Source organism: Cydia strobilella, chromosome 13, assembly GCF_947568885.1.
Source record: "Cydia strobilella chromosome 13, ilCydStro3.1, whole genome shotgun sequence".
Classification (NCBI taxonomy): domain Eukaryota; kingdom Metazoa; phylum Arthropoda; class Insecta; order Lepidoptera; family Tortricidae; genus Cydia; species Cydia strobilella.
The window spans coordinates 14,863,197-14,885,297 of record NC_086053.1 but is presented as its reverse complement, the minus strand read 5'-3'; the positions used below and the strand labels follow the sequence as shown (position 1 = coordinate 14,885,297).

The following is a 22,101-nucleotide window of genomic DNA, read 5'->3' as shown; positions in this document are numbered from 1 at the left end:
ACGCGCTGGGCGGCGCGCGCTGGGAGGCGTGCTTCGCCGCGGTGCTGTTCCCGCTGCTGGCCGCGGTGGCGCCCCAGCACGCCAGCCGCGCCAACACTATACTGTGCAAGGTACGGGACATGTTGTTCCAGTCCGTGGTGTACTATCTAGAGGTATAGCGTACCTCCAGCGAGCGCTGCTAGCGCCCGGCCTGCACGCGCTGGGCGGCGCGCGCTGGGAGGCGTGCTTCGCCGCGGTGCTGTTCCCGCTGCTGGCCGCGGTGGCGCCCCAGCACGCCAGCCGCGCCAACACTATACTGTGCAAGGTACGGGACATGTTGTTCCAGTCCGTGGTGTACTATCTAGAGGTATAGCGTACCTCCAGCGAGCGCTGCTAGCGCCCGGCCTGCACGCGCTGGGCGGCGCGCGCTGGGAGGCGTGCTTCGCCGCGGTGCTGTTCCCGCTGCTGGCCGCGGTGGCGCCCCAGCACGCCAGCCGCGCCAACACTATACTGTGCAAGGTACGGGACATGTTGTTCCAGTCCGTGGTGTACTATCTAGAGGTATAGCGTACCTCCAGCGAGCGCTGCTAGCGCCCGGCCTGCACGCGCTGGGCGGCGCGCGCTGGGAGGCGTGCTTCGCCGCGGTGCTGTTCCCGCTGCTGGCCGCGGTGGCGCCCCAGCACGCCAGCCGCGCCAACACTATACTGTGCAAGGTACGGGACATGTTGTTCCAGTCCGTGGTGTACTATCTAGAGGTATAGCGTACCTCCAGCGAGCGCTGCTAGCGCCCGGCCTGCACGCGCTGGGCGGCGCGCGCTGGGAGGCGTGCTTCGCCGCGGTGCTGTTCCCGCTGCTGGCCGCGGTGGCGCCCCAGCACGCCAGCCGCGCCAACACTATACTGTGCAAGGTACGGGACATGTTGTTCCAGTCCGTGGTGTACTATCTAGAGGTATAGCGTACCTCCAGCGAGCGCTGCTAGCGCCCGGCCTGCACGCGCTGGGCGGCGCGCGCTGGGAGGCGTGCTTCGCCGCGGTGCTGTTCCCGCTGCTGGCCGCGGTGGCGCCCCAGCACGCCAGCCGCGCCAACACTATACTGTGCAAGGTACGGGACATGTTGTTCCAGTCCGTGGTGTACTATCTAGAGGTGTAGCGTACCTCCAGCGAGCGCTGCTAGCGCCCGGCCTGCACGCGCTGGGCGGCGCGCGCTGGGAGGCGTGCTTCGCCGCGGTGCTGTTCCCGCTGCTGGCCGCGGTGGCGCCCCAGCACGCCAGCCGCGCCAACACTATACTGTGCAAGGTACGGGACATGTTGTTCCAGTCCGTGGTGTACTATCTAGAGGTATAGCGTACCTCCAGCGAGCGCTGCTAGCGCCCGGCCTGCACGCGCTGGGCGGCGCGCGCTGGGAGGCGTGCTTCGCCGCGGTGCTGTTCCCGCTGCTGGCCGCGGTGGCGCCCCAGCACGCCAGCCGCGCCAACACTATACTGTGCAAGGTACGGGACATGTTGTTCCAGTCCGTGGTGTACTATCTAGAGGTATAGCGTACCTCCAGCGAGCGCTGCTAGCGCCCGGCCTGCACGCGCTGGGCGGCGCGCGCTGGGAGGCGTGCTTCGCCGCGGTGCTGTTCCCGCTGCTGGCCGCGGTGGCGCCCCAGCACGCCAGCCGCGCCAACACTATACTGTGCAAGGTACGGGACATGTTGTTCCAGTCCGTGGTGTACTATCTAGAGGTATAGCGTACCTCCAGCGAGCGCTGCTAGCGCCCGGCCTGCACGCGCTGGGCGGCGCGCGCTGGGAGGCGTGCTTCGCCGCGGTGCTGTTCCCGCTGCTGGCCGCGGTGGCGCCCCAGCACGCCAGCCGCGCCAACACTATACTGTGCAAGGTACGGGACATGTTGTTCCAGTCCGTGGTGTACTATCTAGAGGTATAGCGTACCTCCAGCGAGCGCTGCTAGCGCCCGGCCTGCACGCGCTGGGCGGCGCGCGCTGGGAGGCGTGCTTCGCCGCGGTGCTGTTCCCGCTGCTGGCCGCGGTGGCGCCCCAGCACGCCAGCCGCGCCAACACTATACTGTGCAAGGTACGGGACATGTTGTTCCAGTCCGTGGTGTACTATCTAGAGGTGTAGCGTACCTCCAGCGAGCGCTGCTAGCGCCCGGCCTGCACGCGCTGGGCGGCGCGGGCTGGGAGTCCGTAGTGTACATTCATATAAAAAGGTTTGCCAAATATCACGCTAGATGGCGCTGTACTGAGAACGACGATTCCTACATCGCGCTAACGAAATTTTTATTGCGATTGTATATAAGAATTGGGGAACTTTTGCTTATAATTATTAAAACATAAAATAGTTATTTTTGACTCGTTCTTAGAAATTCCAGTAAGAATAAAAAAAAGGGGTATTACAGTATAATCTAGGGTAAACTGTTTTTCATGTAAAAAAACTAAAAATACGGTAATAGCGCTGGAATTGTCCGGCCAACTGTTTTAAAAAAATCATAATCGTAAAAGGTATGCTTGAGCGAAACGTAACATAAGATGCGGCCGTCCATGATAAACAATTACGTGTTTACGTATCTTTGCACCGACCCAATTCATTTCTAAGTTAATTTTCCGAAGGATGTTCATGGGCGCTCGACGTAACGCTACACGCTCCGCTGAATACCGTAACCCTAAGGGTTTAAAAGTACATACATATTTCCAAATTATTTATTTTAAATTATATGAAAATTTTTAAATGAGAACTTTTAATTTTAATTTATTCTCTTTTATATTTCAGGTGTTCCTGCACCACCTCTCCGCCTTATCACCACGACCAACATTCGGCGCGCTCTGGCTCCGCATAGTGTCCGTACAGCGGACCCTAATATCGACCCCCTTGGACCCCCTCACCGAAGCGGCGCTCGAGTCCCTCAAAAACATGATACTGGTCATGCACTCAGTGCGGGTGAGACAGATAGTGCAGTTATCCCGCTTTGCCATCTTTTATTGACATATTATGTGATGCTCATGTTACTTTATGGCAAATAAATTAAACTGAAACCGAAACATAGTGTACGTACAGCGAGCGCTTTCAGTGTAGAATGAACACCCTTAGCCATTTTCTCTTTCTGAATCTAAACTAAGTTATAATCTAATAGAGCGTTTCTTTTTTTTACCATTTTTTTATGTGACCTTTTTTGGCACTTTTGTGCTATTTCTAGTCAGGATCACGAGCCCTTTTCATCCTTATAGGAGAAAAAAAAGTGTCCCAAAATTTCCATACATTTTTCACTTGCCTTTTTGTTACCGCCAGTCAAAGTATATGGAAATGATAACACAATAGGAAAAAAACTTGGAACATTTTCTTATCCCATTAGGATCTAAATAGCTCATGATTCTGAGTAGAAATAACACAAAAGTTGCCAAAAAATTGATATAAAAAAATTGCAAAAAAATAAAGAAACGCTCAAGAAACAGCCTACCGCGATAATTAACATTTGAAATATCTTTATCACACTCTTTTCCTTATTTGAAAGAGAGAGATGCAAATAGATGAATGAACGAACGTAGTATTCCACGGTAGGCCCTTTGTTTTGACTGTAGAAAAAGGCGTATAATTCAAAACTTACCAAAGTTACCTTCCAGACTATATTTCTGAACGGGACCTAGAAATATTTATCACTAGCGACCCGCCCCGGCTTCGCACGGGTAGTTCAACAAATTTACACAAAACCTTTACAAATTATACATATAAACCTTCCTCTTGAATCACTCTATCTATTAAAAAACCGCATCAAAATCCGTTGCGTAGTTTTAAAGCTCTAAGCATACATAGACGGACAGATAGTGGAAAACGACTTTTCATTTCTCATGCTCTGAAAGAGGGTCATTGTTGTTCTAAAAGGTGCGCAGAAAATGATACGTGTCTGCACTAGAGCATTTTACGTTCGAAGTACGACTTTTTTAATTTTTTTACGATACGCAATTGAAATTTGAGTTTAAATGGATTTGTAATAAATTTTTCATTTTGATATTTGACTCTCCATTCCATAAATAACGATACTTTTGTCTGAATTGTTAATTGAAAGTACCCTCAAGAAATACTATAAAAATGTATACTTAGTCATGTTTTAAAAAAAATACATGCATTTTACTTTCCTCGTATTCGAAATGAAAAGTAGAGTGTTTAACTCGGGTGAAAGGCATCATTTCTGCCTCGGACTATTGGCGCTCTCACTGCATTCGAGCGCCAAAATACCTCGGCAGAAATGAGTGCCTTTCGTCCCTTGGTTAACAATCTACTATTGTTTTATACTATGTAGTGATTAAAGTTCATTTTTATTTGCACAGATATTTACAACCACGGACGGCTACAACGACCTGTGGTACATCACGTGGGAGAAAATAGGAGAATTCCTGCCTAACCTGAAAGACGAGCTTTTCCCGGAAGGTATATATCATTAATCATCAGAAAAAGACTGACCGACGACCGGTCTGGCCTAGTGGGTAGTGAAGCCGATGGTCCTGGGCTCGAATCCCGGTAAGGGCATTTATTTTGTGTGATAAGCTCAGATATTTGTTCCTGAGTCATGGGTGTTTTCTATGTATTTAAATAATTATATATTATATATATCGTTGTCTGAGTACCTATAACACAAGCCTCCTTGGGCTTACCGTGGGACAGTCAAATCTGTGTAAGAATGTCCTATAATATTTATATATTGGAACGCGAGTCCGACTCGCAATTTGCCGGTTTTTTGACAACAATACGGTTGCCAAAAATTTACTTACCAAACTTTGGGGATTTTTTCTAGGGACTTCAGCAGCGATCGTGATTTTTTTACTTTCACTCGAAAATAATCACGAACATAGGTTTTTAACGCACTTTAAAAATTTGTAACAATTTATGCACAGAACTAAAAATATGAAAAATGCGCAATTTTATTTTTGAGCGAGCACAGCAATTACTTTTTATTTTTTTTAAACTTACAACAAATTAAATTTCATAAACATGATATCCGCGGGCCCGAGCACGCACATCCATCTCGCTTACGCTCAGTGAGTGTGAAGGGGACCACTGACTATCAGTCCGCCGGACGATATCGGCCTGTCAGTTAGAACAAAAATTTGACACTTCCAAACAACTGACAGGCCGATATCGTCCGGCGGACTGATAGTCAGTGGGCTCCTTGAGATAATAAAACGAACCTACGGGGCCTTAACTCGACTGTTTTGTGTCGTTTAAACTGCAAAAATTATAAATACAATAATTATAAAGCACGCAGGGCACGTGGGTTTGTATAGAGACTATCGATCGGAAAAACTAGCTACGCAATACTTACTCGCCATTTTTTTTTCTTACAGCAAAAGACACCAAACCTACACAACTTCCTCCCTCCTCTCCCACCATCCCCCAAAACCCGCTCCAAACCCCATCCCCGACTCAATCGCCAACGCTCCAGTCTTCATCACCCACTCTCCAGTCTTCGGCATTGAACGGGGCTCCACAACTGGTCGCGCCGGTACCGGTGATGCCAGTCAGTGGCATGGTACCTATAAGGAACCCGCTGTATGATCAGACTGGTCTCAGCGCTTCGGTGTTATTACAGCCTTTGAATGAGGTAAGTTAATTTGAAACACAATAACAAAGCCTATATACAAACCTATACTATATATCTTTAGGTATTTAAATAAAAGTAAACAAAATCTACCCTCAAATGGCTCCTTAAGCCAGCTGAGGGTAGTTGAAAACATATATTACATGATCAAATAATGTAGGTTAAATAAAGTCAGGTCGTTCAGTGACAGATCCAAGGGGTTTTGTATTTGGTTGGTTAACCAATAAATGTTATAACTACCCGAAAATGTACAAATTATTTGTTTACTTTTATTTAAATACCTAAAGATACAGAGTATAGTTTAATAGTTCTTTAAAAAAACCGACCAAGTGCGAGTCGGACTCGCGCACCGAGGGTTCCGTACTTTTTAGTATTTGTTGTTATAGCGGCAACAGAATAACATCATCTGTGAAAATTTCAACTGTCTAGCTATCACGGTTCATGAGATACAGCCTGGTGACAGACAGACAGACTGACTGCGGAGTCTTAGTAATAGGGTCCCGTTTTTACCCTTTGGATACGGAACCCTAAAAAGAAGAACTGTGACCTTGAAAGTAGGCGAGTAAAGGGATACTGTAATATATGGAAAAGCCATCACCCCAAACCCTACCAATCGTCAACGTTTCAGTTTTCGTCACCTTCGGTCACCACAACTGGCTGCGCTGGTACCAAATAAGAAACTTGTATTATCTCGTCCTTTCTGCTTAGTGTCGGTTAAAAATATGTTCTACGTAGACCACAAAACGAATTATAGGGTTACTGTATTTAAAATAAATTATTTCACACCATGCATGAAATAAAGCACCAGATAATTATTAGAAAAACATAGATAGCAGTTATTTTCAAAAACAATTTATATTTAATCAATTGGATTGAAGTATAAAAAGTGGGCGAGTTGACCGTGACGTCATGTTTCATATAAATGCCATATTAGCAAATCGTTTTGACAGTTCTAGAAAAGAAACCGATTTAACTAGTAGGACTATTGTCACCTCACTTATTAAAATCGACTCAGTAGCTTTGTCGTTACTTAGCTTGTAATGCATACTTTTTTTAAATAAACTTTCTTCTTCTCCAGATGGTCTCCACACCGATAGGAATATCCCTTCAGTCACAAATACCAACTCTCTACCGCGCCCCCGAGCAAATACCACAACCACAAGCGGTACCACAACAGGTACCAGTTCAGCAAGTACTCCATTCGGTACCATTAACACAAGTTTTGTCACACCCGATACCACCGGTACCACTGCCTCAACCACCACCCCAACCGGTACCGGTACCACAACAAGTACCCTCCAATCCGGTACCACCTCAAGTACAAACTCCAAATGACCCAAAACCATCCATAATCGACTTAAACTACGACATAATCGAAGTATCCAAATTAAAACAGAGCGAACTATTCGCCGAATACATGACCAACCCTTACAACGACACCACAATATCCCCTAAAGAGGCAACTATATACGACCCTGAGGATCCAAAACCGCTCTTAGACAAGAAATCACTAAGCGCAAATGCGACCCCTATGCATGTAAAGAATAAAGCTCAATTTGGCTCAACAGACAATGTGACAGAGAGTTTTAATTTCACGAGTTACTTCGGTTCTGTGAATGAGTTGGTAACGCCGGGGTCCGAGGTGTTTGACAGTTTGACTGGAGACGGATAGCTCGAGGACTTTGGGACTTGGTTGTAAATAGCTCAGAGCTCAGTTTATGCCATTTTCGATTTAGTATGTTCGGTTTATGGTCTATTTTTGTTTGGCGATTTAAATTATGTTTTGACTAGTCTGTATTACAATTGTTTTGTGCAATAACTTCTTGGAAAATAACTTGACAAGTATAACAATGGATTCACATTTTGTGTAAATTATCTATTTATTATTGATTTGTATTCATGTTTGGAACCTAGATTAACAATGCACTAAAGTCATAATTTATAATGACTTAAAAACATGTTTTTTAAAAATAATAATAAAAAAATACGAGAGCTCTGTTATTAGTTAATGACTAAACTCGAGGCATGACTTTTGTAAACCGTAATCATGATGTAAATAAAATGGAATCCGAATTTTGTTATTTATGTAATAAAGTTAGTTTTGGTTGCTGTTGACTTGTTTCTGTAAAATATTATTTAATTTGGATGAAACTGCTAAGTGTGGTTTAATATTCGACCTCACCTAATGGTAATAAAGTCTTTATTTGTTGATGAGTTTACAAAAGTTGTGCTTCCTAGCAATATCTAATCGTTATTAGAATAGTTGGGTACTTGTGACTCCGGCCTAGCATAAATCTATGTATTTACATTTCTTTATAATATTTACATTCCAAGTACTGTTTTTATTTTGTTTTATTATTTATTTAAAGCTATTAGAACTAGAAAAATACCTAAAACGATAGCCGTAACGTCATTGTATATGTATAGTCAAGTGTTTTTGTGAAAAATTAATTGTATCAACTTAAGCGGCAATGTTTTAAGGTGCATTTCCATACTTGGGCTGATTTATATTTTGTTGGAGTTTTTTCCCGTCACATATATGTGCCGTTTTCAACCAAAAGGGGAACTTATTGTCGGTTTTAATATGATTATTTTCAAGCTTTAATTTGAAATCAACCTTATCGACAACCGACAATGTGGTACCTTTTAGTTGAGAACGTCACATACTTCCAATTTGGTCAGTTTGAAGTTCCTCACTGGGTGGAATAAATTCAAAATCCCAAAATGGACAAGAAATATGTGTGTAATTTTCTGCAGAGTTCCTAAAATACCATACGTATTGGGTAACATTGCGCTTATAGATAGGTATTGTACAGAATAGGGAACCTCTATTATATCCACCAAATAGGGAATATTATGCAAAACTCTGCGTAGAGGGCGCTACTAAATGCATCACTGTCATATTAAACATAAAAACTGTTTTATAGTATTCTAAGTCTACTATGTCAATGGTTTAAGGTTTGTGTTAGTGCTGCCTCTGGCGGCAGAACATATTACTCCCTATTGTCTTGAATTTTGACGAAAAACAATACAACACAATAAAATCGGCCCATTTTACGGTAGATAACAGTCGCATGTAGTATAGAGATCTGAGATACAGAATTACGTTACCAATACCATGTTATGAAGTTATTTGTGTCGTTTTCAAGCAAAAGGTACCACATTGTAGCTTGCCATAAGGACGCTCTGACAGGTTTTTTCGTCCTTATAGTAAGCGACAATGTGGTACCTTTTAATTGAAAACGTCACATTTTATATATTTTCCATACAAACCAGTAACATCAGCTAATAGCGACATCTGCCGTCGAACGTGGAATGCACCTTTATGTTAACATCAAACAGCCGAAGGGGAGCGTCTTACTAAAGACAAAGCAATTTGAACCTTTCAGTACAGTAGTTACATTTTATATTTAAATGGCAGCGCTAACGCGCCGTGTGCTCAATACCATTGTAATATGGAATAACTACTGTATATAAGGTTCAAATTCCTTTCATCATCATCATCATCATCATCATGTCAGCCGATAGACGTCCACTGCTGGACATAGGCCTCCCCCAAGGCTCGCCACTCCGACCGATCCTGTGCCGCTCGCAACCACCGAATTCCCGCGACCTTCACCAGGTCGTCGCTCCATCTCGTTGGAGGCCTACCGGCAGTTCGTCTAATTCCTTTAGTTCTAGTAAAATGCGCCCCAACTCGTCATTTGATGTAAATAGTACGGTCGAATGATTTAAATTCCCTACCATTTCGTAGTTTTCGTACCTTGTCATAGTGACAATCAATATGAAAGTCGCTAGGAAACTCATACTATTGTCACTATGACAAGGTACGAAATGGTACTGAAATTAAATTTCTTGACCGTACAGTTGATTGGATAGCTCACTTAGCGCCACTTGCAACATCCCACTAACCCGGGGTTAACCGGTTAAACCGTTACCAGTGTCAAATTGTACTGTTAACCATAGTAACGCCAGGTTTAACCGGTTAACCCCGGGTTAGTGGGATGGTGCAAGTGGCCCTTATACAACTATTAGTCAACGTATATAGGATTTCTAGTATTAATGTTTTACCGTTTTCAGTACCAGGGTCTTTTCAGGATGTAAATTGTAATTAATCGTTTCGTTTTGTATAGAGAGCTATATATACCTATCGATGTAATATATGTTTAACAATTTATTAATAAAAGTGTTTAACAATTTTATTCTGTTGTATTTTTGATAGATAACTCCCATCTTAAAGTCCTCTGGTGTTGCGGGTGTCTATGGGCGATGGTAATCGCTTACCATCAGGCGTTTCGTCTGCTCAGTTGCATCCTTTATCATAAAAACCGGCCAAGTGCGAGTCGGACTCGCGTTCCAAGGGTTCCGTACATTACACAATTTATAACAATGTATTTTTTTATGTGAAACGTGAGTTTTTAAAAACCCATAGGGTGGGATAAAAAACTAGTAATTAAGTCCGACTCACGCTTGACTGCACATTTCTAATAGGTTTTCCTGTCATCTATAGGTTTTTCAAAATTTTAGACCCAGTAGTTTCAGAGATAAAGGGGGGGGGGAATGGTCGTTTTTTTAGATATTTCCTAAAATAACTTCTAAACTATTTATTTAAAAATTACAAAAAATATACATTTGAGATTCTCAAAATGAGCTCTTTTATTTGATATGTAACACGATATAGTTTGAAAAACTTTATTTTTTATATTTCCCATTTACCCCCCAAAACTGGCCCCCATGTTGAAAATTCATTTGTTTACGGTATATGTCCGTCTTTGGGTTACAAACTTACATATGTGTACCAAATTTCAACTTAATTGGTCCAGTAGTTTTGGAGAAAATGGGCTGTGACAGACGGACAGACAGACAGACGCACGAGTGATAATATAAGGGTTCCGTTTATTCCTTTTGATGTACGGAACCCTAAAAAGTTAACCCTATTGAATCATGGAAATAGTCATACTAAAGATTGATTGTGTAGTCTAAGGCTAAAAGAGATGGCGCTGTACGGCTCCGTGAGTTATAAGGTAACTGTGACAAAAGTTGACGTTGACGTAGTACAGCGCCATAGCGCCATCTGTTTTGGATGTCAAACTAGGGGTTGCACGTATTTTTCTTAGACTACTTCTCTATAACGATCAATAATTCTTTGCTCGTACTATACTTATAAGTTATAAGGATATTTGCACCAAGAAAAGATCCCATGCGTAAATTTTTAGGTTTCGTCAGTCAAATGTGAAATCTTTGGTGCATGTCATCCTATGTTCCTCAGAAAGGGGAATAAAACATAACATTTGTATCAAAAATCAACAGTATAATATATATTTACATTATTTACAGTTTTACAATCGAGAGCGCCTTCACAGAAGGCATATAGGCACTTAACAGTCTTTCGCACACATTCACACCCTGGACACGTGTAACGGTCTCTTGTAGTACGGGTGATGAGTTCTAAGAAGGGGTGGGGAGTAGCTGGGGGCTTTACGAGGGGGGCAAAGCGCTTTCCTCCAGACAACTACTGATTTCTTTGACCACGCCCACGCGCCTGCCGCTATGCCGCAAGCGAGCCAAAGGCAGACGGCAAGGCCGTTAGATCCGACTGTTTCCTCTTGGTTCCCGGACTCGAGAGCCGCTAGCAAGGCTAGCCCGGATTGCGTTTCTCTTAAACGAGATTCGTAGACTCTCACTGTTGTACCAGCAGCAGCTAAGATTAAATACAGAATTCCGCAGGCGGCCGCTCGAGCAGCGAGCCTTCCGACGCGCTTTGCGCCTCGTGAGTCTAAAGCTCTTCGCACTCTCATAATGCCTGGACACGCGCCAAAAGCGAGCGCGATAGATGTCACAAGCAACGCGCCTCTAGGCACCCCGATCAAAGCGGCAGCGGCCGCGTCTGATACTACACACGTCCCTGTCAGCTCGTCTGCCGTTACTCTTCTCAAAGCCAAAGCTGCCGCTGTCCACGCGCCGGCCCATCCCCATGAAACTGCGTGGAGATACGCTGCGGCCCTCTCTAGAGCTTCTGTCGACCATTCGCTGGCAGCAGTTAGGTACCATGCGACGCAAGCGTTCGCGAACCAAGCATCAGCGGCGAGCGTGAAGTAGTAAGTTATAGAGAAGAACGCTACGCATGTAGTTGATGATAGACCGTCGACGGCAAGTGTAGTTCCGGAGCATGATACTATCTTAGCTCCCAGCCAGCCGCGCACTACGTACGCTAAGGCTATAATGGCGTGGCACGCCGCCATCCAAACTACCGGTCTCTCCGGGTAGCGGTATCTCGACGGCTCCGCGCAGAACGTCAGCAGCGCGAAAGAGGTTGATAATAATGAAAACCAAGCGAGAGTAGTCATCAGAATTTCAGCTGTTCGCTTGTCGCTTTGAGTGTACTGGGCTGGCTGTCCGCACGCCGGCCAGCACTCTCCTGTGGGCGCTCTAGTGTGGGCCGGCGGGCAGCCGTGTTCGCGTAAATCTTGTTCGTGGAAAGGCCATCTTGGGGGTGGCGGCGGTTCTGGCTCAGATTCGCTGGCGTTAGGCGGCCGCATACAGAGTCTCCTGTCCGCTCTGAGCGGGAAAGCAGTGCAGTCTAGGTTTAAGTTCGTGAGGGTTTTGAGTTGTTCTTTGCAGTCGCCGGCGACGGTCTCGCAGAGCGCGCGGCAGGCGCTGACGGAGCCGGAGACCTCCTTGGTGCAGAGCGGGACAAAGGCCGAGCACAGCAGAAAGCGCGCGTGCGGCGAGCAGCCGCTCGAGAGGATGCCGGCGAATGCGGTCATCTGAAACAAGGAGATATCCATATTTAGAACTTGTACAAAAAGGGTTAAACTACAGTAGACTAACCACTATTAAATTACGCCCTCAAATATTAGGTTGAGTCACCCCCAGTGTTTAAAATAATGCTAATTGCGGATAAAAAACCTTCACCACAACTTCACGCCGCAATTCAAATCTTTTTTGCCACAAAAGACAAATGATCAGTCAATTTTTTATCACATCAAGCTACCAATACTGTAGGTATATACTTATCACAATCGTAGAAAAGTACCTACGTTTAGCTTTAATTCCATTATGTAAGGCAATTTATTCTGTAGCCTCCCTTCTAACCACACTAATCAAATCACTAACAGGAAACCTTTGGCTAACTCGTTCATTAGTTCCCAGGACGATTCCGCAAAAACAACAAAGGCAAGGTCGCGTTTTTGCAGATGTCACAATGAAAGGACTCGAACTGACGAGTTTGCTTTTTGTAAAGGGTCGGAGTGACTTGTGTGACGGGTTTAGAGCGGTGAAATTTGAGGGCTTTTCATTTGGGGTTCAAGTCTTTGTGCTTAATTATGGCGAACGAAGTATTTCTAATAGAGTTATAATTTCCTAATTGCCTACCTAATTGGTTTAAGGTGGGCTAACATGTGTTTTTTCCAGATAATGATGTCATATGAGTCGCTTAACTTCACTCGGATAAATCCAACTGTCAGATTTTGCGATTTTGGTATTAAGAAAAGGTAATAGGGTAGCGTATTTCCTAAGAGGGTCGAATGGATTTATCTGAGTTTGTCGTTAAGCGACGCATATATGAACGTCTGAAAGATGGGCACAGGCTCCATAGGTAATTAGCTTAGAAGAACATCATTACCTAATACCTAAGTGATTTATGTTTGCACTTTTTACATAAGTTTTTATTGACGCATTAACTACTTACATCGGCTTTATGTCAGTGTGTTACACAACAAATTTGGGCATGTAAAAACATCAATGCCAGTAAAAAATGGGCAAGAGGTATAAGTATACAGATTTACTTTTCCTTTTAAAATTGAAGGGCAGTAAGGCTTATTTTAAGAAACAAGTTTATCCTAAACAAAAACACACATTGCATGCCTCGAACGGCTTCAGGATTTTAACGGTTCGCCAGGCATTGTTAATAGTGGGCAAAAAGCCACGGAACCACCGCCCTTGGGCCGCTAGCAATTAGAGATGCTTCTGTGGGAATGCACGCTTCGCTGGATCAGATATTTGGGTTAGGCAGGCATGCAACAAATGTATTTGGGCTTAGAGTTTGAAAGATGTGAACGTTCATGTCGTTTATTTCAGTTTAAAATCTTATCTTGTACAGGTAGATCGACTATCGGTTACCGGCTGGTTAAGTGTAAAAGACTATTTCAGAATAAATTTAAAATTAAGCGCGAAAATCGCAACGTGTAGAGTATCTAAATACATATCTTTTATTTGAGATAACTGATAACTTGATAAGAACTTTACTACTTTAAGAAACTGGAGACATAGCTACCTAGCGTGTAATACGAGAAATATAGAATAAAACTAAAACACCATTAAAAAAACAAGTTAACGTAAGCCGTTTGATGTACGGCAGTCATTCATATTCTGATTAAAGAGATCATTGGAGATATGTACTGGGCAAAGAATAGATATAGAGCCAAATTCATTCATAACATCTCCAAAAAAAACCCCATTCAGTTATAAAACTTCCTACTTCCAAAATTGCGATAAAATCTACAAATATCTTTATCCACACGGAAGCTCCGATAGAATACAATCTTACTTACATATTAAATATCCGATTCAACGTAGCTCCTTAAAAAAGTATCAAATCCCGTCTAATATTACATCAACCTTTTAGTCTTATTCTAAACTATCTTTTCTTATACTTTTGAAGAAGTTTTCAGATAATCCGGCGTACCTGCCCGCGTGTAATTCCATTCGATTAGTTGGGTAAGCGAGTTCTAGGCTCAGCCAGTATAATTGGGTCCTTGAGTAATTTGCTGGTTCTTAAGGATAGCTAACGGTGTAGCAGCGGAGCTCTAAGCACATCACATTGCTGTAAAATTGTACGTCGAAAAAAATGCTATAGAAGCTTAAGGCCGTTCCATTGGTTTGCCGCTGTCACTGTCACATTTCGCAAGAAAGAACGGGAAAGATCATGCGCGCCAAGTGCCAATTTTGATCGAATTTTGTTGACTTTTATTTATTTTAAAAACGTTACCTTACAATATCGAAATTCGAAATCTATGAAATTACTATTTAATTTAAGATTGTTTTTTCTTCTTTTTTTGTTTATATTACATAATAAATAACCGAGTAAAGTTGGATTAAAAGTCCGAGTAAGAGGTTACTTTGGGAATGAATTGTATCGAGCGAAGTGTCATAATTCGTGTATCTGAAGCTATGATATTAAAGATAACATAGTCAAGAACTACATATATTTTTTCCACGTCTACGAATATCAACGCCTCTTAGAAAAACATGATCATATAAGGAGATTTTTCGCCTTCTGGCTCAGGGAACCGCCTTAAACTTTGACAACATTGAAGTTCGGTTTGTTTGGCTACCTATTTCCGGCACTATCCAAATCGTAACGGCGATAGAGACGGGATAAGACTCGCCTTTATTTGGTAAGAGATTGGAATAACACAACACCGCTTCTCATCCTATTACCGCGGCTCGCCGGTTTAGTTTTTACAAACACGGGACAAAGGCGGGCAAACAAACTGTTTGCGAGCCGAAGAGCCTTCCAATGTCGACGTCGGTCGCTAACATGCCTCGGTTAAGGAGCAGCTCTACCTTTACCTAGTTATGTGTAAAAGTAACTTATAATTATACGTTCATTTTCAGGTTTTGCTTTCAAAATGGGAGAGGAGCGTGAAGAGTTATAATGTTTGTTATCATTATAGTAGAAAAATCAAGTGAGGTAGAGGTATTATTACAAAGAAACTACCAAAGCTAAATTACAGATTGAATGACGTTCTTTACCACAGACCAGACCACAATAAATATATTTATTTATTTAATCTTTATTGCACAAAAGAAAAAACCTTACAGTACAAAAGGCGGACTTAATGCCATAAGGCATTCTCTACCAGTCAACCTTAAGGCTATATGCTTAGGGTATTAATATCTTGATTAATTTAAATAGCTCCATTGACTAAATATTTCTAGGTTTAATTTATAGGTAACAATTAAAGGTAGTTGCGTCAGTAAACAGTGCGTTTTAATTACTTAGGTATTTACGTAGCATTTTATGAAACACAAGCCCATTGTAAAGTACCGCTGAAGACAGTTAAGCTGTAATCGGGCACATGAAATAACAAACACGCGGTATTTTATAACACATGCATTCTTGGAATGGGACCTCGGCGCGAAATACCTAACGATTAAATTTACAACGTTTGGATCATTCTCACGTAGTTTAATGTAGGTATCTAAAATATACACCTCTCTACCTAACACTAGTTTTTTTAGAAATAGCTGTGATATGGGCTTCGCTTCGAAATAATTATGGCTCAATTTGAGATGTCGTTTTAATCCCAATCTAAATGAAAAAAACCGGCCAAGTGCGAGTCGGACTCGCGCACCGAGGGTTCCGTACTTTTTAGTATTTGTTGTTATAGCGGCAACAGAAATACATCATCTGTGAAAATTTCAACTGTCTAGCTATCACGGTTCATGAGATACAGCCTGGTGACAGACAGACAGACGGACAGCGGAGTCTTAGTAATAGGGTCCCGTTTTTACCCTTTGGGTACGGAACCCTAAAAAGGCATTTCTGATTCTCAGTGACTAATGGAATATTAGACCACCATGAAACTGTGTGGGCAATGTTACCTTAGAAATGAAATCGTAAGGAATCTCTTACCATTTGTTAATTCGACATGGTTCCACGGCGACATAGCTCCATGCTAATGTACGCGTGCGTGTTGACAGCTCATTTCATCTGTCTACCCCTTAACAAACGTCAGATCAAACATTCGCCCAAGTACTTTCGGATGTTTTCGATCGCGCTCAAGGGTCTATTGATACAGCAACTTCATACCTTTAGTCGAAAATAAACCTTGTTTCTTTAAACAGTCAGTCTATTTTAGCTTTGTATTAAGTGTGATCTTCTTAAAGTTTGTTTACATTATCTAATCCATCCATTGAGGTTTAGAACCGTATTTATTTGCTTGAATAAACATCTACATATGAGTGCCGAATCGTTGAAATGACGGGGCCAAAGAACTTTTAATAACTGGCTACCATTTTTGTGTTCAATACAAAAAGTTATTATTTATTTCCGAGAACATTTCTGATATGTTCAGTTAACCGTATCGGCATTTAAAACATTTATTAATTGATGTGTTGTGCTCTGTAACTCAAGTAATCTTGTTAGGTCCAAAATTAATTGGCCCTTAGCCTTACTCTATATTTTATGACGAGCTTTTTAGCAGTTTTGTTTAACAAGACTGATGTTTTTTTAGTTTACACAGTTTTAACAAGTTCGCAGACATTTTAGGTATTAGGTAGGTAACTATTCAATTTTTTAGATAGATTATCATGTATATATGAAATGAATGGCGATCTGTCTACTTTTAGATATTTAAACATCTAAAGCTTAAATAACCCTTAAACCATTTGACATTATTTTCTAATCATTTGTTTTCGAACCGTAATTCTTATTGTCGAGATGCGTTTTTGTTTTAAGTATGATGGCAAGTATGTTGCCGCTATGTGCGGGTCAAACATGTAGAACTGCTAAGCTTCCCTCCTCGTAGCGAATTGTTCTCGTGTTTTTGTCATCGAAACAAATCGTCACTCGTGCCTCCTATTGGAAGGAGTTTTAAAACAGGTGGACAGCCAACCGGCATCCATTTTGGTCCAACATCAAAGTTATTCAGTTTCAACACTCAAAAGTAAAACAGACATTAAGTTAAAGTCACGTATAAACATTCATCAATCTGGCGCAGCAACAAAGCACAAAGCAACGTGTGACAAAAAAATAATTACCGGAGCGGCCGAAAATAGCCGAGTGCGCCGGCGACGCTTTGATGTGCGCCCACGTAGGGCTGTCAACTAATACGTTTTGAAGAAATATTATAGGTAATATGTGTATGATTATAGGGATGGATGCCTTTTTGGCAGACAATCCAAATTAAGTGTCTTGATGCTTATTTGAGACCAGCACGGAGAGGATGTCTGTGCTTAGTATCGTCTCAACTAGATACGATACTAAGCGATTATTGACTCCCAAGTACGATACTTTAGCTTCACTCTCGCATTTACGGACGGATGATAGAAGTACGACCTCGGACCTGAATCTGAAGCCCGTTAAGTACTAAACACAACACAGCGTGTGTTATATTGTAACAAACACAAAAATTCCACTCGAACTATAAACATGTACCATCAGTTGTTAATGAACTACGTCTAGTTACAATTATCACAGTAGTATGTTTTCTACAAACTAACACTAAAAACTCTATTTATCAATTTAATTTGAATTTCCAGAAAAGCTTGGCAAAGATCGCTGATTTCCACTTGACACTACACTTTCGTAATTATCGGTTTTCTTGACTTGGACTAATAGGTACGTTATCTAGGATCTCCAAGTTGATTAAAGAAAATGCAAAGTTTTCGGTATTAATCATAATCGCATTAACAGTGCCAACCCTAACCGCCTTTGATGTTAAGGACAGTTGGTAACGGCGCAACCGATGCGCCGGAGTCGGACCGTGCGAGAATACTTTAATATCTCACATGCATGTCGTATCGCCTGTAGCGTGTCGCGAGTCGTGTCGACACGGCTTTATTGCCTTTCAGGTATTTTAGATGTTATGAAATTTATGCCGTGAACAGTTGAGGCCAGTTAAAATTGGTTAATTTTTAATCACCTTGTAAGGAAGATCAGATTTTTTAGTTGTTAGGGATTTGACAAATGTGACCAAGTGTGACAAGGAGGGAGAAATTCGTGTGACGTAATTAATGAATGAGGAATAAAAGTAGCTAATTCTATCTTATATTTTTACTTGGTCACAGCCAGGGTTGGGAACCGGTATTTTTTTAAAACCCCGAAATAGCCCAATATTTTGAATTTTTTTATGCTCATTACGTAGTACTGAATCATGTATTTAGGAAACAATTTTGCATTATTAAAACGTCCCATTAAAAATGAAATTATAAACAAAAGAACGAAAAAGAACGTAATAATACCGGTATTTTTGTATGGAGCAAATACCGGTTTCCGACCCCTGGTCACAGCTACGTAATTCATCCCCGAGTGAAAAAACTAGAGTAGAGAAAGTAATATAGAAATTATTAATCGCTCCAATTAAACCTCTTATCACAATTAATTAGAAATATATAGCGGCACTAATAGTGACGTTTTTAACCAAAAGGTACCACATTGTCGCTTGACGATAAGGTTGATTTCTAATTGAAGCTATATGGAAATAGCGCCTTACTGACAAGCGACAATAAGTACCCTTTTGGTTGAAAATGGCACAATTTATAGAGCGCACGTTTTTGCGTAAAAAGTATATTTCGTGTTCGTGGAAACAATAAAACGTTTCACACAACACAACGGACAATATTGTTTATAAAGATCTCATGTGACAGCGCTAACCTACGTTACCTACGTATCGTATTGCGGATGGTATTATAAAAATATTGCCATCCATTACAGTAGGTATGATAGTGAGGTGTTGTATTGCTTGAAAACTCAAGGTAAGACCAAATCTTAAACATCTATAGGCAATATTTGACTTTGAATAAGCTACATGATAAAAATGACAGGACTTTTGTATTACTACTATTAGTTATTCTGTGTCAACATCTCAAGTCATATCACGGAACTGATTATAATTACACAACCAAACAACTGGCACCACTTAATTTCCATCAAAGAAACAGCATTTTAGTAGCATTTATCCATGTGTCATAGACAAAAGATTAATCACACCAGCTTCAAAGGCAACCGCTTCATTTTCAAGGCATTTATTCGTTAACTTTGTAACATGTTTAAATCTATTTACACTTACTTTTAAATGTTTCGCATACTGCCTGTTCTATTTATTTATAGTGCACTTACAGCGAGTATGGTACTCGTCATACTGGCTTAATGAATAAGGAATTTAATCAGCTAGACATACAGTTCAAAATAGAATGTGTGTAGATGGAATTGAGCCCACGTGTTAAACGACACGGCACTTCAAACGCACCGATATAGCGGATCAAAGTGACTGTGGGTTAATAATTAACGTTTGAGGATAAAAAAAGAACTATGATGTACGTGTGGGGCAGTCTTTATTAAATTTGGCTCTTAGTTGTAAAAAAATAAGAAATTATGGTACTAACTAAGTCTTAAATTAAGCCTCTTTAAAAATTATCAGATACTAGGTACTTATCAGTTCTTCAATTAGATTTTTTTTCATTCTGCTACATAAAAAGAATTGAATAACGCCTGCAATATAATTTTTAGTTTAAAAGACTGGACAGGAATTAACGTTACTATTAGGTTGGGTAAAAAAATACACTTTTATGTCTTCGTTACGAGATAAGAGGATGAAACAGACCGACAAACAGATGGGTGGAAGTGAGTGACCTTTTAAGGTTTCCTTTATTTCCCTTTTTCAGAATCAAACTACTAAAAAAATATTTCTAAGACCATGGTGCTGGAGGAAGATGCCTTGGACTGATTTTCGCACAAATGTGACGTTTTCAACCAAAAGGTACCACATTGTCGCTTGTCGATAAGGTTGATTTCAAATCAAAGCTATATGGAAATAGTGCCTTATTGACAACCGACAATAAGTACCCTTTTAGATGAAAATGGCACAAATAGGTCGATCTTACGCGAACTCAACATCAAAACCAGACTCTCAACCATCTGTCTACGCAGGATACTGGAGTTTTTCGGTCACATAGCCAGGAAAGAGAGTCATAATCTTCAACAACTCATAGCTTTACTGGCAAGGTTGATGGCAAACGACCTAGAGGCCGTAGCCCAACAATTACTAATTCATAAAAATATATTTTCAGGCCAAAACTCTGAAAAATGACCTCACATTTATTTCGGCCTTGTACTCTTTTAGCTCTGCGGTAAACAAATCTAGCCACATTCTGTATACACTCGCGTATCGTTTACAAACAGCGTATACTGTATATTGTATACGGGAAGTCTTCATTGGAGCGGGAGCCCTTTGATGTATAAATTGAACTAGGGTTGTCAAAAATATAAATTTGTATGGAGTTTTTAAACTAGGTACCTAAATGGCGTCGAAACAGATGTATTTGTGTTTATGTTTAATGGAATATGTACTCGTAGGTCTCGTAGTTACAAAACGTAAGACATTTTTTCAAAACAATGGGTTTGCGTTGTCTTTCAATGTAATTTTTGTTTGGCATAAATTTTACATTATAAAAACCATTATAAGCTTTATTATTTTGTCGGTCGGTTTTAGTCATAGTCCCATACAATTTGTTAAGGTAAAGATAATATATTTAGGTAAATAACATATTACTACAATATCGCTTTCTAAAGATACGCACGTATCAGATACAAATCTGCAGATTGTTATCAGATGGTAGCCTATCTATGTGTGTTATAAAAACTACTAATACCACTTATACTAGCGTGCGTAAGCGAGCGATTATCAAGATATTATACTCGTACTATCTATCTCAGTAGATTTACGGCGGAACCGGTATTTTTTAAAAACCCCGAAATAGCCCAATATTTTGAATTTTTTTATGCTCATTACGTAGGACTGAATCATGTATTTAGGAAACTATTTTGCATTATTAAAACGTCCCATTAAAAATGAAATTATAAACACATGAACGAAAAAGAACGTAATAATACCGGTATTTTTGTATGGAGCAAATACCGGTTTCCGACCCCTGCATAGGACTGCTCACATCAGGACTTAACACAGCATATATATTTAGTGTTTTCTCATACCATCGTCACAGATTGTAAAAAATACAAAAAGTGGTTTTGTTGGATTACGACCCAGAAATCACCCTGTATATGACTTTAAAAAAAACATGACACCTTGATAAGTAAAACAGAAAATGTAGCATGCGTAACAATACTTAAAATACCTAATATTGCCTATATCTAATTCAGCAGAGCTTTACATACATAATAGAATCAGCTTTACAGTTGTATAGGTCAATACATATTATGCAGACTTCAAAAGACATGACTGAGACAATCTAGCTTAAGAAAACAACCTTGATATGTAGATAAAATAGTAAATACTTATCCGATTCACCAGAGCTTTACCTATATACAGGATGGCTTAATTACAACCGCAACCATTTAACTAAAACAAAACGTATCATGTATATTCAAAATCCTTTAGCTTTGACACACAAGGCCACCCTGTAAAGCCACAGCCACAGCTGTATAATGAAATACATACGTAGCCATTAAAAGACAAGACTAGCGACAATCAAGCTCCATAAGATAGCCGTCTTGATAGCCATCGGCGAGCATCTGCCTATTAGCAGCCCTGTTCAAAGGCGCCGCTAATGAAAACAGCCCGAGTTACCCGAGTACCGATCACGTGAGCGCGGGTGGGTTTAATTTGCGAAAAATCGGTGTAGTGACCTACAGATAAATATTATTACAGATTTGTAAGTCGTGGTAAGTTTCCAAAAACTTGGAATTCGAACATTTCATAAGAAACAAAGGAAGTTTTCATTTTAGTCCCCGATATTTCGCAAAGGTAACTTTCCGAAATAAGCCTTTTATTATACTGCGTCCATTGCT

General features: G+C 41.2%; 2 protein-coding genes across 2 annotated transcripts in view; one reads left to right on the top strand and one right to left on the bottom strand.

Moving 5' to 3' along the window:
• The window catches only part of LOC134746844 (Golgi-specific brefeldin A-resistance guanine nucleotide exchange factor 1), a 61,086-nt gene extending 52,897 nt beyond the window's left edge, over positions 1 to 8,189 (top strand). Inside the window, exons 28-31 of the mRNA XM_063681412.1 lie at positions 2,747 to 2,914; positions 4,300 to 4,399; positions 5,314 to 5,570; positions 6,646 to 8,189. Of these exons, the coding sequence (XP_063537482.1) occupies positions 2,747 to 2,914; positions 4,300 to 4,399; positions 5,314 to 5,570; positions 6,646 to 7,239 (1,119 nt within the window). The 3' untranslated portion in view covers positions 7,240 to 8,189. The remainder of the gene's footprint in view (positions 1 to 2,746; positions 2,915 to 4,299; positions 4,400 to 5,313; positions 5,571 to 6,645) is intronic.
• Positions 8,190 to 10,857: 2,668 nt separating this feature from the next.
• LOC134746797 (frizzled-10-like) overlaps positions 10,858 to 22,101 on the bottom strand; it is a 35,230-nt gene continuing 23,986 nt past the window's right edge. Inside the window, exon 2 of the mRNA XM_063681344.1 lies at positions 10,858 to 12,334. Within this exon, the coding sequence (XP_063537414.1) occupies positions 10,967 to 12,334 (1,368 nt within the window). The 3' untranslated portion in view covers positions 10,858 to 10,966. The remainder of the gene's footprint in view (positions 12,335 to 22,101) is intronic.